At 48.2% G+C, this 16,740-nt stretch overlaps 1 protein-coding gene and 1 pseudogene across 4 annotated transcripts in view; one reads left to right on the forward strand and one right to left on the reverse strand.

The window, feature by feature from the left end:
• The window catches only part of Tcfl5 (transcription factor like 5), a 19,795-nt gene extending 6,041 nt beyond the window's left edge, over positions 1–13,754 (reverse strand). The window contains exons 1-5 of one of the 4 annotated variants that reach the window (XM_074075096.1): positions 13,660–13,754; positions 11,845–12,028; positions 11,288–11,450; positions 9,733–9,979; positions 7,350–7,491 (exon numbers count right to left, since the gene is read on the reverse strand). In XM_074075096.1, coding sequence (XP_073931197.1) covers positions 7,350–7,491; positions 9,733–9,979; positions 11,288–11,450; positions 11,845–11,994 — 702 coding nt within the window. In that variant the 5' untranslated portion in view covers positions 11,995–12,028; positions 13,660–13,754. Of the gene's footprint in view, positions 1–7,349; positions 7,527–9,732; positions 9,980–11,287; positions 11,451–11,844; positions 12,029–12,659; positions 13,277–13,659 lie in introns of those variants that run through there. The other 3 variants (XM_074075094.1, XM_020173729.2, XM_074075095.1) reach the window with 3 other exon arrangements.
• A 495-nt stretch (positions 13,755–14,249) lies between these two features.
• On the forward strand, positions 14,250–14,678 carry LOC109692836 (RNA guanine-N7 methyltransferase-activating subunit-like protein; annotated as a pseudogene).
• The last annotated feature ends 2,062 nt before the right edge of the window (positions 14,679–16,740 follow it).

The raw sequence follows: 16,740 nt of genomic DNA on the forward strand, positions 1-16,740 counted from the left end.
CCACTTTTCCCAGCAGCATTTCTTGAAGCAGCTGTCCTTTCTCCAATGCACATTTTTGGAATGCTTGTCAAGAATCAGTTGGCTGTAGCTGTGTGGGCTTACTTTTGAGATCTCTAATCTGTTCCATTGGTCTAGGTGTCTGTTTTATGCCAGCACCATGCTGTTTTGGTTACCAAGACTCAGTAGTGTGTACTGAAACCAGGTATTGTGATACCTCCCATGAACCACATCTTGTTAACCTTCTAGATCCTGAGACCTACAGCATAAATATAAAATATTTGCCTGTATTTGGGAAGGTAAAATAAATAAACAGAAGTCAGGAAGAACCATTTCTCAGATGTAAGAAAGAGCCCTGAGAGATTTCCTTAACGATTTTCACACAACGATGAGGCTAGTCCAGGCACCTGTGTCCACTCTGAAGCGAGGGGAAGAAGTGGTTTATGCTCCAGTTCCAATCTAGACTCCAGCAGCCCTGGGACCAGTTTACGGGGACCTGGGGTGGCAGCAAAAGAGTGATACACTCCTACCTCTCTGATCTGTACATTATACTCTCAGTTAGCATCTGTTTTCAGCAAAACATGAGAAACAGGTTTTGTTTTAAATAGTTGTGGTGGTGGTATGCACCTATTATCCCAGTGATGGTGAGAAGCATAAAATAGGAGGCACACAGTCCAGGCCAGTCTGGGAAAAAGCAAAAATATATCCAAGATAACCAGAGCAAAAAGGGCTGGAAGCACGGCTGAAGTGGTCGAGCACCTGCCTCACAAACTCAAAGTGCTGAGTTCAAACCCCAGTACTGGAAAAAAAAATTTTAGCGATTTATTCAAACATCTCAAGATAGCATCTGACCAAAGTAAGTAGTCTATTAGATTTTAATTATGACAATAATTTCAATAATAAAAACTATTCCTGAGGGGAAAAAGAGAAATAAAGTTCTAATTATATGACTAAAAATATGCAAGAAGAGACGAAAGCTGTGTAATTTTTTAGAAGAAAGGGAGATAGCCCAGGGCAGGCGGGAACAAAGGCATGACTAAGAGCACTTGTGCTGCCCACACTGGTCTCAGAGCAGGCGACAAATCAGAGATGGGGTGGTTTAATCCCAATAACCTCAGCCGCATAAACATGCACAATTCTCTAAATAGGGAATGCACTTTATTTTCAAATATTGGGCTGAGTGGCTCAAGTAGTAGAGTGCCTGACTAGCAAGAGTGAGCCTGAGTTCAAACCTCTACCACCAAAAAAAAAAAAAATTCCTAATAGACTGCGTAAGTCAGGACAGAAGATGGAAGTCCACATACTTTTAAAATTGCCTTTTTATATAGAACATCTTCACTGATCACAATGTAATAAATAAATGTGAGAAATGGTAAGAAGCTGTTTTTAAGAAGAGACACACTCAGAGCTGAGTGGTACAGCACTGGCCCAGGGACTGATGCTCAGCACTGGAGGGGAGAAAAAAAGACAGAAAGACAGAAATCCCTACACATGTGCAAAATTAAAAACGTATTCCCAGAAAATCCATATGCTGAACAGGTAAACAAATAAACATTGCTCAGAGCAAGTGAAAACATTGTATCCCAACCTCTGAGAAATTTCCAAGTAGCACTCAGACAGAAATTAGCTTAATTAAGCTATTAGCCTTAAATGCACTGATTAGGAAGCAAGACTGAAAATAAACTTCAACTCAACACCCCACAATAAAAAAGGCCCTCAAAGGAAATTTTGTATTTATAATATAAACATATATGCATATACACACATAAATATAATTTGGGGGTTTTGTTTTGTTCTCAGCAGTACTGGGTTTTGAACTCAGGTGCTCTACCACTTGAGCCACTCACCCGGTCCGTTTTGCTTTTAGGTACTTTTCAGTTAGGGACTTCCATTGCCAAGGGCTGGCCTCATACTGTGATTCTCCTATCTATGTCTCTCCAATAGCTGGGATTACAGACACAAACCACCATGCCCGGCTTGTTAGTTGAGATGAACTCCCACAAACTTTCTTCCCCAGGCTGGCGTCGAACTGTAATCCTCCCACTCTACCTCACTCCCTGTCTCTGCCTCCTGGGTAACTGGGATTACAAACATGAGTCACCATACCTAGCCTAGACATAACTTTTTCTAAGTAATAAAGATAAAAGATAAAAGCAAATCATGACAGAAAAAAACAAAACAAAACAAAACAAAACCCAGTACCACTGATTACACACACTCACTCACACACAAAGCCAATACATAAATCAGTAAGACCAGAGATGGCTCTTCAGGAAGCCCACAGCATGGCTCCCAGCAAACAAGCAGAACAGTGCATGGTGGCTCAGGATGGCCAGAGGGCAAGGCAGGGACAGACTCAGACTCAGGACAAAGACAGCACAGCACAGTCACAGTTTTTCCAAGGTACTTTATTTTTAGAACAGGTCACACAGCACAGCTTCGGCCCGTTCTGCCACACACAAGCTACAGGGGCTTGCTGGGTAGCTGAGGGGCACTCCTGCAGAGCATGCTGCAAAGTGAATAAACCCATGTGAAGCAAGCATTCCAGCAGCTTCCACGGGAGCCACCTCCTGGCTTCCACACTCCTGCATCTATGTCCAACCTACTTCTACAAAGACATTTCAAAACCTGTAGTTATTAAACCAAATGGCCCCCAACCCCTGAACGCTGGCAGCCAACAGCCACAGGAAGGCCCGGAATCAGTAGCTGAAGCACGCTGCTGGCCACTGCACCCCGAGCAGCGCAGATGCAGTGCCAGTGCAGGCCTGCTCCTCCACTTGGGGGGAGCTGCAATTCTGATTTGCCACACGGGCTCCACATCGGCAGCAGCAGTGGCAACAGCAGGAGCAGCAGCAACGTAGGCACCACAAGTGCAGCGCATCCAGCTGCCCAATGCACAGGTGCATGTCACAGTGCTCCACGGCCCCATCGTGTCTTAAACCCCATCTGCTGGATGAGTAATACTTACCTAGTTGGGTCTCTTGCAGAAGGAGCTTTACTTGTGCAAGATCATAAAGAATGCAATTAAATGAGCTAGATACTCCATCGTCCATATTATATGTGAAGGTTTGTCCATGGAGGCAGATGACACCTTGGAGGACGCAAAGTGCCAATGAACTCAGCTGACAGTGCTGGCCAGCAGTGAGGTCAATGGCAGCCTGCTGTCAGTGGCAGATGCAAACCCACACAGGCTTGGATGAGAGCCCTAGGAGTCTGCAGGGGAAGATGGTATTCAACAGGAGTGGGTACAGGTCTCTGTAAGGATGGTCTCCCCATCCCATGTCCATCCCCCAAGCCAGCAACCCATCCTTCCTACCCTGGGAGTGAAAGGCTGGGGTCCTGACTGGAGGGAGGAGGGCTCTGGACCTGGGAGGCACGTTGTGTGCAGTGAGGGAGCCGATGCATGCTGCACACGGATGGGGAGACTCCAGCTCCCTTGGCCACTCAGCCCCAGGACCACGGACGGAGCCAGGGGCACCTCATTACTGAAAAGGTGGGAAGAAGAAAAGGCAGGCAGAGAGAGGGAGCAGACACCCAGGGGTGCTTTGCAGAAAGCAAAGGGGGTATTCTGGACCCACCTCTGGTTGAACAGTGTGTTTGTGGGGGCACTGAAGGGGGCAGCAGCCAAAGGCTGCTGGAAGCAGATCTGAGATGAGGGAGAGAGAGGGGTACAGACAGCCTTTTTGAGCTGGCAGCTAAGGTGGGCAAAGAATTAGATGGGTGCCTATAAGGGACCCACAGGGTTCCCACAGAACAGCAAGAAGGATAGCAGCATGCTTGCAGGAAAAGTACAGAGAAGGAATGGGCAGTTCCTGGCTCAGGACAGGGGCTGGAAGTAAGCAGGCAAGGGCAGAGCAGGAGGACCTGCCACGAGGGTCGAAAGCAGGTGGCCACAGGGATGGTGGGGGCGGAAAGCAGAGTTCCCAGGTTGGTGCAGGGGAATGAGGGCGAGAGAAGGCTGCAGAGAAAAGGGAGGCAGAGGATGGCCCAGCAACCTCAATGATGTTCACTGTCACAAACCCACAACAGCCCTTCACCACAATTCAGTGTCACTACTGCTCCTGGACTGGATCCTGACTGGGAAAAAGGCCATGAAGACAGCTATCACTGGGACAAGAAATAAACTCTGAATGTTCATCACCGATCAGGTAACCACATTACAGCAGTGTTACAGTCCTGCCCTTGACCACTGTGTTCTGGTTATTTAAGATAATGTACTTATTTCAAAAGGCACACACTGAATGAAGTATTTAGGTATGATAAGCATGGTATCTGTGAACCACTACAAAATCCTTCAGGAAGCCTGGAAAGACAGAAAAATGCACGACACAGAGTAGCTAGAGACTCTGAGCAAACTGGGAGGGTACACCTGGAGCTGTTTGTACTAGTCACATGATGTCTAAGTCTGAAATTACACCATAAATTAAAAATTTTCACAAGGAATCCAGGTCTAGAAGCTGGAGCGAGCTATAGACAACTGTCCTAATTGCTTCAAAACCTCAAGGCCACGATGCACTCGGTCAGTGGGATGGATAGCTGTGGCTTAAGGAATGAACACCTGGATCAAATGCAGTGTGCAATACATGACTAGATGCCGAATCAAGGAGTAAAAACAGCTACAAAGGTTATTTAAGACCATTTTGGGAAAATGTGAATAGGAACTAGGAATTAGAGCCAGTAAGACTGCTGCCACCAGCTTTGTGGGGCTGCTGATGGCACCGGGGTCACACAGGTGAAGTCTGTCTCTTGGAGGTACATGCAGAAACATTTTGAGATAAAAGTTCATGTTTGTAATTGTCTCTGAAATGTGTGTTTGCAATAAATATGTACTAACTGCAGAGACATTTGGGCATTCAAGAATTCCCTGTACCACATATGCTCATCAGAACACCAAGTGAAGCTGGGTGTGGAGGCACACATCTATAATCCCAGCTACTCAGAAGGCAGAGGCAGGAGGATCTCAAGTTTGAGGTCAGTTTGAGCAAAGTTAGTGTGGCTCAAGTGGTGGAGGGCTTGCCTAGCTAGTAGGGTGCAAGGCCTGGGTTCAATCCCCAGTCACTCACACACACACTCACACCACATACACTCACACATTCACCACACACACTCACACACCACACATACACGTACTCACAACGCTTGCACACCTCTCACACACTCACACTCACGCTCTCACACACATGCACTCACACACACGACACTAAGTGAATCATTCATTTGCACTCTGCACTCTTCTGGAACCTCCACCCAAAGTCCTGTGGACCCTGAAAACCTAGTATATCCAGCCCAGAATGCTGAGTACCCCTAGCTGAAGCCAAGTCCTGGCTGAAGCCCTGATGCTTTTTCCCCCTGCCATCCTAGGCTGAGCCTGTCTCTCCCCAGAGCTACTGCTGCAACCTCCTACCAGTCTCTCATTCCCACCCAAGCCAGGAATGATGACTTCCAGCCTTTGGGCTCAGCCCAAACACCTTCTGTGTCCACCCAATCCAAAGAAGCCCTTTTCAGTGTTTCCACCCTGGGGTAGGACACAAATGGTGTGTTTCACTGTCCACTTGTTGACTGTTCCCTTCTGAGCAAGTAGGGTGCTTAAAACTGTCACTGCATCTCTGAGAACAAAACTGACCACATGTGGTAGCCTGTAATCCCATCTACATGGGAGGCAGAAATTAGGAGTATAATGGTTTGAGGCCAGAACAAGCAAAAAAAGTTAATGAGATCTCATCTCCACAAATAAGCCAGGTGTGGTAGTGTGCACCTGTCTTCCCAGCTACACAGGAAGTATAAACAGGACGATCGCAGTGCAGCCCCAGGCATGAATGTGAGACTCTATCCAAAATTAGCTGAAGCAAAAATGGTAGAGTATTGGCTGGCCTAGCAAGCACAGGCTGTGAATTCAAAGCCCAGTGCAGACAAAGGGAGAAAAAATGTGCACACCAAATAAGAGGGGGAAATTACTATGCAGACAATCGGGTACACGTGTTCAAACCAGAGACGTTCCAGTTCCCCAGATTTCTAACAGTTTTACTTCCACCTCTTTTGATGGTCTGATAACCTGACCCAGAAACAAGTCCAATGTCATGAAGTATCAGAAACATATGAAATGTAATATCCATGAGTTTTAAATCTATTTAATCTTTGAATATATAGTTGACAAACATTTTATTTCCAAAATTAACACCTTCATTGTATTTAACTGAATTATGTCAATAATTTACTACAAATGTATATACAAAACCAAACATTGTCTTTTTAACAAATAGCAAAGCTTTATTTTATTAAAACACAGAAGCCTATCACTAACAAGAACGTTCAAGAGCCCTACATGATAATAAGCATAAATTATGCAATTAAATTCAACACAGCACTGCTTTAAAATGCAGTTAACTGTATAACGAAAGCAAAGGCATGAAATTATATCTTCCCTCACAAGATATAAAGGGAAAAGGACACAAACACTGTGACCGCAAGGTCACTGAGGAGGCAGCCCAGCACAGTGCACCTGGCCTCGGGAGGGCGTCTCACAGGCACCCTTCAAAAGGTCCCAGTTTGCTATACCCACCTGAGCCCACTCTCCAGAAGACTCCTCTGGGCTCTACAGCCACAACTGCCCAACAGCTTGGGCAAGACATAAAAGTAGGACCCAGTAGGTGGCTTACTTACTTCACTAGGGCCTAATCACTCCTGGAGGAACAAAGAGTCACAGACCACCACAACTGAGGCCAGTACGTGGCCCTGAGGTCCCCCAGGCACAGCACAGAAGCAACCTGCAATTGCCACCCTTCTTCCTTTGCACCCCAGGGCCCAGTAAATTCCCATTCAAACCAGGCACAGGTTCTGGCAGAACCAGGTGGACTATCTGGTTATCAAGACCCATATCTGGACAGACAAGAACAGGTCAGCCAGAAGGAAACAGAAGTGTGTGGGACATCAAAGGCCCTGCAACCCACAGAAATGTAACCTGCTTGCCTTCTGAACACACCTGAAGCCCACACTACTTATTTATCTTTCTCCCTATTCTTGCTTTCATCTCATTCACAAAAATCATGTCCAACACATCCTTCAGATTCCAATACAATAGACTGTACACAGCAGGTGCTCAGTTTGTTATCTGACAATTGAAACTTGATAGTCATTTGTACTGCAGTTTCATAAGCAAGTCTGGGCTGTGACTATGACTTTAATAAAAGACAGTGACATCATTAATGAGCACAGCTTCCTTCATATTGGACCTAGTATTTGATGTTAGAAATAAAGGGTGGTTTGAGTTATACTTGGGAAAAAAGAATAAAAGGGAGCACTGATGAGTAAAACATATACAATTCTAAGACTACCTGACCTACTTAAGCACTAACCTTTTTAAGAGAGTCCCCATGTCTTTCCTGAATATACTTCAGGAACGCCGTGGTCCACTGAAGGGTTGTTGCCTTATCTGTCTCCGCGTTGCAGAACGGAACTAAAAGATTCAGCTCATCACAGCAAATGCGAATTCTGCGCCTGCGGTCAAAACCCAGAGTAATCACACAGGGCAGCTGGTGAAGAAAAGAGCAAGGGGAAGTTCACTCTCACTCAAAGAAAACAAGCGTTCATGGAGCTGACCCCTAGTGCTTGGGAAGTGTGCCCCACCCCAGAAACATTGGTTGAGCCAGTGGTCTCTAGACCAGGAATGGCTACAAACCCCTGAAACTGGAATCAAAATTCTGTATGCGCTTTTTCTGGGCAAATCATTCTCTCTTCCTTTTTTTAATGTGTATGTGATGCTGGAATGGAACCCAAGGCCTTGCACATGCTAGGCAAGTGCTCCACCACTGAGCTGCCCCCAGTACCGGCAGCAGACTCAAAAAGGATCCAACCAGCTGGGTGCCAGTGGCTCACACCTGTAATCCTAACTACTTAGGAGGCAGAGATGAGGAGGACTGACATTCAAAGTCAGCCCAGGCAAACAGTTCAAGAGACCCTATCTCGGAAAAAAACAGTCACAAAGAAGGGCTGGTGGAGTGGCTCAAGGTGTAGGCCCTGAGTTCAAATCCCAGTACTAAAAAAAAAAAAAAAAGGCCCAACCACCACTCTACTTATATTCTGAACCTCACCTTCTTAGAGAATTAGGGCTGGGCTATAGCTCAGTGGTAGAGGGTTGCATGAGCCCTGGGCTTTCCTCACCAGCACATTAAAACATCCTCCAGAGAGAATTAAAATCACAGCTTGAGTCTAATTGTTAGACCCTGCTTTTAACCTTTATGCAAAGTCCTAAATGTGCTGACGCAGAGCTCTTGCACACACAATATGGCCATCTGCATATCTGTATTCCAAGAACTGGGATCAGAGACTTTGCAAAGAAGAAACACCAGCTGGCATTTACTACATGCTCCTGAGTCCCAGGCTCAGGGCCAAAACCTCTACAAGTCACTCACTTGGTTCTGACCTCAAATCTGTGCATTAGACAACAGTCCTGCTTTACAGATGACAAACTACACAAGAGTCAGTCAAACCAGGCAGGTGGAGCGAGAATTCATACTTTCAAGGTGTCAGGGGCAGTGGGAGGCCATTCATGAGTAGGTATCTGACAGATGCTTTTAAGTGAAATGTCAGAGTAGGTAGGACACCCTTTACGATTCACAGTGAGTTCAGGGAAGTCTACACATATTATAAGAAAGGTATCTTGTGCTCACTTCAGCAACACATACATATACTTTAAAAAAGAGAGAGAGAAAGGTTATCTTGCCAGGTATGGTACCACACACCTATAATCCAGCACTCAGGAGGCTGAGGCAGGAGGACTGAGAATCCCAGGCCAGCCTGGGCTATATAGGGAGACCTTGTCTCCAAAAACAACAAAAACAGAAAGAAAAGAAAGTTATCTAGCTTTAAGAAAGTCTCTTGGCATAACAGTCAATATTGGAACTTCAAAACTGAGTATTTGTCTCACTCAGTACTATTTATTCCCTGAGTAGAAAACAAACTGACAAAATTGATTACTATTAGAGAAACACTGTGTAGAAAGCAAGTAAAACAGAAAAATTAGTCACCTTTGATTCTACACAGACAAGCACAAATAAAATCAGCAGATAAGACCATTTAAAGGACAGTTTTAACCTCCTCTTTCCCCAACTTTTTTTTTTTGCTGTATTGGAGTTAAAACTCAGGGCCTCTCACTTGCAAGGCAGACACTCTACCACTTGAGCATGCCACCAGCCCTCCCCAGCATTCTTAAAAAGAGCCAAACACAATGCAAAGCTACACTGCCCCCTGTGCAGAGTAACTTGATGGCCTGAGGCCCTGCTGCCAAGGCTGGCCCTCTGAGACTAGTGACTGGTGGTCACCAAGGGCATGGTAACACTGAGCACCTGCTGTCTTTCGGGAGCACCGACTATGACTGCACATGGGGTAGGGAGTGCTCACGTGTTTCCAAAATCACCAGTTTCAGGAGCACTCCTACACTGCAGCATTCACAAGCCGTCAGAGCACAGCACTGGGGGCTCAGGGCAGCCTATGCTCCCGCTGGGAGGGACCCTCTGAGGCATGTGCCTGGTGTTCCCACACTTCTTCCCAGGGGCCTCTGGTGATTTTGCCTTATAGCCTTTCAGTGATCACGGAACTGCTGACCCACCCAGCAAAACAAAGTGAATGCTACTCTTGCCACCTCTTTCTAGATAATGTGGCTAAGTGCCGCATATCACAATTAACCTGTCATCTAAAGTAACTGTACGAGTCAACCTGCCAGTAAGTCACATGCATTACCTTCTATCCCTTTCCATTCGGTTATGCCTCTCCCTCCGCTGAGACCTTCCTCCCTGGGACCCGCTCTGTGTCTGCTCCCCCAAGTTTGACTGTGAGGACTCCGAGGACTGCCAGGTGCCCTGCGTGGCTGTGGAGCCTTCGCCCACATTCTGAATCTCTCCAAGGGCTCTTCGTTCCACACTTGTGTCCAACTGACGGATTCTACTCCGATTCCTCTTATTTATTGCTTGTTTACATAGCGCTTCTTCTTTGCAAAAGAAGGAAAAATTGGTAATTTACTTTTTTATTTTATTAACTTATCCCCGTTAATGGTGAATATAGTTTTTTGCATTTTCAATCTAAGATACAAACATTACTGGGTATGCAGGAGAGAAATGGACCGCAGGGAGCTGTGATGGCAGGCACTCTAGGCACAGATGGCACTGAGTTCCAAGCCTGCTTCACGCTGTAAAACTGAGCATGAATCTATGATCAAATTAAAATACTCCTCCCAATGGCATGCAACTGATAAAACTTCCTCAAATGCACCATCTCTAGTCAACAAGTGTTATTATCCATGAATACAGAAATCAAGAAAATGTTCTTTTTCTGAAATGCAAAATGGAATTATTTTCTCCAAATGGCTTTAGATTAAGTATGTCTGCACCTCAAAGTGATTCTCTCCACAAAAAGAGCAGTAAGAGTATCACAGCTTTTCTACTATATGTGCACACACGCTACAGAAATATTAGTCAAATTCCCATCAAAGAACTGTACACAGCAGGTGTGGTCCTGCACAATTCCCATGTGCCACACAAAGCCAGGGATCCTTAACACCAGTTCCAGAATGGCGGTAGCATTTTAAAGGCGTCATGGAGAGGAATTCAAAAATTCTGGTATTTTACTCCTTAACCTGAATACATAGCACAATGCTCATCTTTATCCCTCACAAATATTAGCAGGTACTTTTACATAAAATGTCCTAACAAGGAAAAAGGCTGACTGGAGACAGCAGCGCTCTATCCCCATCCTGTCTCATCAGCTCTGAAAAGCTTAGTGTAGCAGTGTTACTGTGTCACTTGAAAAATAATCTTTTTTCAGAGAGGAAGGGGTGAGAGTTAACTTTCAAGGTTGGCAAAGTTTGTCTGCAGCAGCTTCTTTACTTCCCAAACTTTCTGATCACCTCATGGCCTCTGGCTCCACCCCAATCCCTGCCCACCTGCAATACCTTCCATTACTCTGCACCTCCCCTAAAGCTTTCAGCAGATTTCACACTCCTGCTTCAACCAGAGTATGAAACAAAAATAAGTTATAAAGTGATTTCAGTACTAAGATCACTGAAAATAGATAGATGTCTGTCATTTTGCTGTTAAAAAAAAAAAAAAGCCCTCAAACTCAATGCTGCCATACTAAGCTGAATTATGAAGTCTGAAACTCAGAAGAATGTTTAAATAACGAGGGGAGGGGTGGAATCTCATATGTGTACAAACCACCTCCCACTTCTCTTCAAAAGGACCAAATTGCCTGCGGCAAGGCAGTGAGAGGTGTGCCCAGTGCTGCTGCCTTCATCACTTACCTCCCACTTTAATCCAAACCTGCTCGGGCAAAGCTTTGTTTCTGCTACCTAAGGTCTGTTTGGTGGACTCAATCTCTTGCTGATAACAGAAAGAGAATGCCCTGGGCAGTCCAATATCCTGGTGCTTGGCGGCTTCCAGTATAGAACATGAATTACCAGAACTCTGGGAAAAAATGAAGCAACAGGAGTTTTATCACTATGTGGTTCAATTTTTTTTTTTTTTTTTTTTTTTGAGACAGGGTCTCACTGCGTAGCCCAGGCTGGCCTTGAATTCATGATCCTCCTGCCTCAGCTTGAGTACTGGGATTACAGGCTACAGGGATTACAGGCATGTACCACCCAGCTCCTTAATCTGCTCTTTACTGAACAAATACAATGCACTTAACTGATTAATCATCAAAGCTATTTGAGGAACTTTCAACGAGTTTTTAAATAGACCAAACATAAATATTCCCAATTTTTAAAACTTACCAAGCTCCATGAAAGGAAAAAAGTCCTTGGAAGCTACCTCCAGTAAATTAAAATCTGTCCATTTGCTACAGAAGAGCAAGACTCACCTGCGTCTGTGAAAGGCTGGAGTTCCCCCCGGTGGAGCAAGCGCTTGTGAACAGCGGGTAGGTGAACTGCAAAGCAGTCGTGGCAGCAGCACTTTTATTTTTCACTAACGTCGTACATTTGTTTTGTTGCTGATGAAGAGGAACATTCATTAATTCAGATGGATGTCGAATCAGAGTTACCAAACTGCCAAGACAAAAAAAAAAACCCACCTGAGGAACAGGTGGCAGATGGATTCCCAAAACACTGTACCCACCCTCTGACGGGTGACATTAGACTGGCACACAAGCCCCACCCTGTCCACAGCAGCCCTAAAGCGGGCTCCCAACCAAGGCTGCGGGGAGAGAAAAGTTCCTGGTGGAGGAAGTGAGGAGTGCCTCCCTGTCAGCAATCACTTGTGTCATCCTCCAGACTCTGGTGACAGCTACAGTCTGGGGATGAATGGAAACCCCAGGCATCAGCGCCCTCCACCGCCACCGTGGCGGTCAGCAAGCGCCCACTCAGAGGCCACTGCAGGTGCAGCTTCGGTTTGGGGCTCCGAGACCCGGGCCTTCCCTTCGCAGGTCTGCACCTGAGCATGCCCCAGCCTGCGTCCGCCCGGGGCGCTCAGCAGGGCGTCAGGGACGCAGCGAGAGCCGGGGCCCCGCATGCACGTGGTCCAGCTCCTCCTCTCACTGGCGCTGGGGCCCAGCTAGTGGACAGGGCGCACCTGTCCGGGGCCCAAGCCCTGGCGTGTGCACGGCGGGCAAGGGGCCTTCGCCCCGCGCCTCCCTCCCCTGCCGGCCACCCACCCGGGCCCGGGCCCCCGCGCACGCACTTGTTGAGCGCCACGCCGGGCTCGGGGGGCTCGGGGCCGCGCGGCGCCGGCGGCGGCTCGGCGGGAATGCTGTTGAAGCGGTCCTCCAGGCGGACGCGCACCGCAGGCTTGGCCCGGGCCTCGGGCGCGCCCTCGGTCCCCGCGGCGCCCGCGCCCTCCTTGGCCGCGCCGTCGGCCCGCGCCCGCACCCCGTCCGCGCCGCCCGGGGTCTTCTCGGCCGCGCCCGCCTCGCCCAGCAGCATCATGCGCAGCTCCTGGAAGTCGACGTGGCCCAGGCAGGGCGCGTCGGCCGCCAGCGGCGGGCACAGCACCGGGTACACCGGCGGCGCCGGGGCCAGCGCGCCCGCCGCGCCCGCGCCCGCGCCCGGGCCGGCCAGCAGCGCAGAGCCGAGGCGCGCCTCGAGCTCGCCGTCCGCCGCCTCCATGTGCGAGTAGAGGATGTGCTGCAGCTGCGTGTACTCCACCTCCGTCATCTCCACCAGGCTCAGGTCTGTGGTCGTGAAGCTCAGCCCCGGCTCGCCCAGCGCCGCGTCCCCGCCGCCCGCGCCCTCGGGGCCCGCCTCGCCGCCCGCCGCGCCCGCCTCAGGAGGCGGCTCCCGCGGCCCGGGGCCCGACATGCCGGCGCGGCGCGGCCCAACGGCGGGGCGCGGGCGCGGGGGCGGCGACGCGGACGCGGACGGGCGGCGAGGCGGGGTCGCGGCCCGAGCGGGACACAGAGCCAGCCACCGCGGACACACCGTTGGGGGAGGGAAACCGCTGAGCGCCGCCGGCGCAACGCGCCTGCGCCGCCCCGCCCCGCAACGGTAACCCCACCCCTTTCGGCCACGCCCCTCCGTTACCTGCCGCCGTGGCCCCGCCCCCAGCCAACCGCCCGCCCCCCCCACCCCACCCCACCCCACCCCCCCCCCCCCCCCGCGGCCCACCCGCGGCGCGCGCACCGCCCGCGGGAGGCGGGGACGACGTCCTCGTGCGCTCAAGGGAGGCCACGCCCCCGACCCACCTGGCCACGCCCCGATGCCCGAAGCGGGTCCCCAGTCTCCGCAGCCTGCTCTCTTCCAGGTCAGCCCTCTACCCACTTCCGGGCCTGCCTCATGCCTGGCCACGCCCCCCGTCCTCTACCAGGCCCCACCCCTGCCCTCTTCCTGGCCACGCCCCCTGCCTGTCAGGTACCCTGATGACAGGCCACGCCCCTTCCCGGCCCCGCCCGGCCAGCCCCCTGCCTGGCCATGCGCCTTGTCCAGACACACCACGAATGACAGACGGTGGTGCTCCTTGCTGGCTGTGACCCCACGTCTAGCCATGCCCTGACCAACCCAAGTCACGCCTTTGACACCCTGCCACAGCCCGTGCCCGTGCCAGGTCTGCCCCTGTGAGTCACCCACTCTGGGCACTTCATGTACGGGGCATCATGCAATGTGCGCCCCTAAAAGATGATTACTGTGCCCTTCACTCCTGCATCCCCATCTCAGGCAGAGGTGTCTGATTTCCGTATGGAAATGAGGACATTTAAAGGCCTGGGACCTTTCCCGAGTGCTGGGGCCAGAGGCCGCTTCTCCTGAGTCTGGCCGGCGGGGTTCGGCCCGAGCTTGGATGACTGACACTTCTAAAGCGGTTCCCAATTTTGAAGAGGTGTTCGCAAGGAAGTTCACAGAAGATGACAGCACCAGGAATACCTGAAACACCCTCTTGAATCCCCTTCAGTTACGGAGGAATAGAAGGCAGAGCTGGGAGGAAGATTACAGTTTAGAGCTAGGGAGAGCCAAGTGACAATCAATCAAACCAGTGACACAGACGACCCTGGGGTGACAGTTACCCACAGCAGAGATAAGAACCTTATTATCCACAAGAATACGGACAATATGGTTACAACAGCCAGCCTCCCTATGGCTATTACTGACAGAAATGTCGGCAGCTTTTAGCAAAACCATTTACTTAGTTAACATGACAAATCTGTGTATCTTCTGTTGGTCGTAGTGTTCCATCCCATTCTAGAGACTGGATTATTATATTTTTGGAATTTGAGACTTTAAAAAAAATCTTATTAGAGAGGTATGATAGCTGCTGGAAATAAACACCCCTCCCCCCAAAAAAAGTTGTGGATTATAGTGCTTGGTTTCTAAGTCATGGCTCAGTTGTGATCTGAGTTTGGTATATTTTCCTTGTTTGACCTCCAAGAGTTCTCTCTTTAACACAGAAATGAAAACTTAAACTTGAAAAAAAAAATAAAAATAAGGGCCTGGGGAGCTAGGCAGTTTTTTCCAATGAGGCTCTGATTCCAGTACAGTTTAGACACTGTTTATCTTTGGAGATGTAATTATTTCTTTTGCAGTCTCTCTTTTTTTTCAATAAATAATAACATTATACCCTGCACAGAGTTTTATAGGATACTTTTCTTTTTACCCTAATATATCTTTAGTGGGGAAATGGTAGACTTTTGATAAAGACTATCAGACCAGTTGGCTACTCATTCTGAAAAAAAAAAAATCAGGGCACTTATTTCATGCCTGAGATGAAAGTTAGGTTCAGATGGTTGCAATATCAAAACTTAAAAGTTAAAATTATAAAAGCGAGAGCACACAAGGGAGGAGTGAGGATAGGTAAGACACCTAAAAAACTAGCTAGCATTTGTTGCCCTCAACGCAGAGAAACTAAAGCAGATACCTTAAAGCAACTGAGGCCAATAGGAAAAGGGGACCAGGAACTAGAGAAAAGGTGAGATCAAAAAGAATTAACCTAGAAGGTAACACCCACGCACAGGAAATCAATGTGAGTCAATGCCCTGTATAGCTATCCTTATCTCAACCAGCAAAACCCCTTGTTCCTTCCTATTATTGCTTATACTCTCTCTACAACAAAATTAGAAATAAGGGCAAAATAGTTTCTGCGGGGTATTGGGGGGGGAGAGGGAGGGGGCGGAGTGGGTGGTAAGGGAGGGGGTGGGGGCAGGGGGGAGAAATGAACCAAGCCTTGTATACACATATGAATAATAAAAGAAAAAGGAAAAAAAGTTAAAATTATAAAACCAGTAACAATGGTATAGATTATGTAGATCTGATATGTATGACATGATATAGATATGATACAGATATAGAGATTATACAGGTGATATAGATCTGATATAATATGGATATGATACAGACGATACACGTGGTATCATCTCAGATACTGTGCACAGGCTCACCTGGGGATCTTGTTACAAAGCAGATTCTGATTCTGGGTGGGATCCAGAATCCTGGGTGTTTCTAGCTGATGCTAGTGCTGCTTAGAAGAGAAAATAAAATCAAGGTCAGATCCGATTTGACTCTTTGTGTATTAGAAATAAATGAATTGTGTTCAGTTTTTGTCTTGAGTGGAGTTCTTGCAGGTGGCAGTTTTGAATGCTCTTTTATATATAAAACATGACAGTGGCCTGGCTTTTCTGAGGCTTGCATCAAAAATAAAATATGAAGAGAATTCTGAATGTGCTTTTCCAAACTCTAGCGTAGCTCTGCCCTGGGGAGGCAGTCCTCTATAGATGAGATCCAGCAGAGCCCAGTGAGCAGGGAGGGACATGAAAAAAAAAATCCAGCAATGGCTCCTTCTGGCAAAGAGTAGACTCCTGACCCCAAACATGCAAGAAAAAAGAAAAAAAGGTGGCAGTCATGGACCATTGCAAAAATTTGACGGGGACGATGAAGGAAGGAACCAGCTTTCAAAGGACAGGAAGAGCACTGATTGGGACCGAGTCTTTCTCCAGGCCTGTAGTAGTTCAGATTGGTGGCTCTGGATCAACTTTAAAATCAAAAGCAAAACATCGGTGTGAATTGTATGAAATAGGATAAGAGCTGAGTGTGAAACAATAGTACAAATATGTGTGTGCACATGCTTGGTCACTGTGTAACTCGTGTTTCTTGTGTTTTGCAGCTCAGCCACTGGTTTGGAGGTTAGCACAGTAGACAGTGCTGGTCATTGGTGAAACCTGAGATTATAGAAAATTAGTTAGAACAATGTGGTGTGCTGACTTGGAAAGTGACCTCTGACCCTGAAAAGACACGCTTCTCTTCTGTCGGGATGCACTTCTTCCCACGCACACCGGGAAGCT

This window comes from Castor canadensis, chromosome 5, assembly GCF_047511655.1.
Source record: "Castor canadensis chromosome 5, mCasCan1.hap1v2, whole genome shotgun sequence".
In the NCBI taxonomy this organism is placed as follows: Eukaryota; Metazoa; Chordata; class Mammalia; order Rodentia; family Castoridae; genus Castor; species Castor canadensis.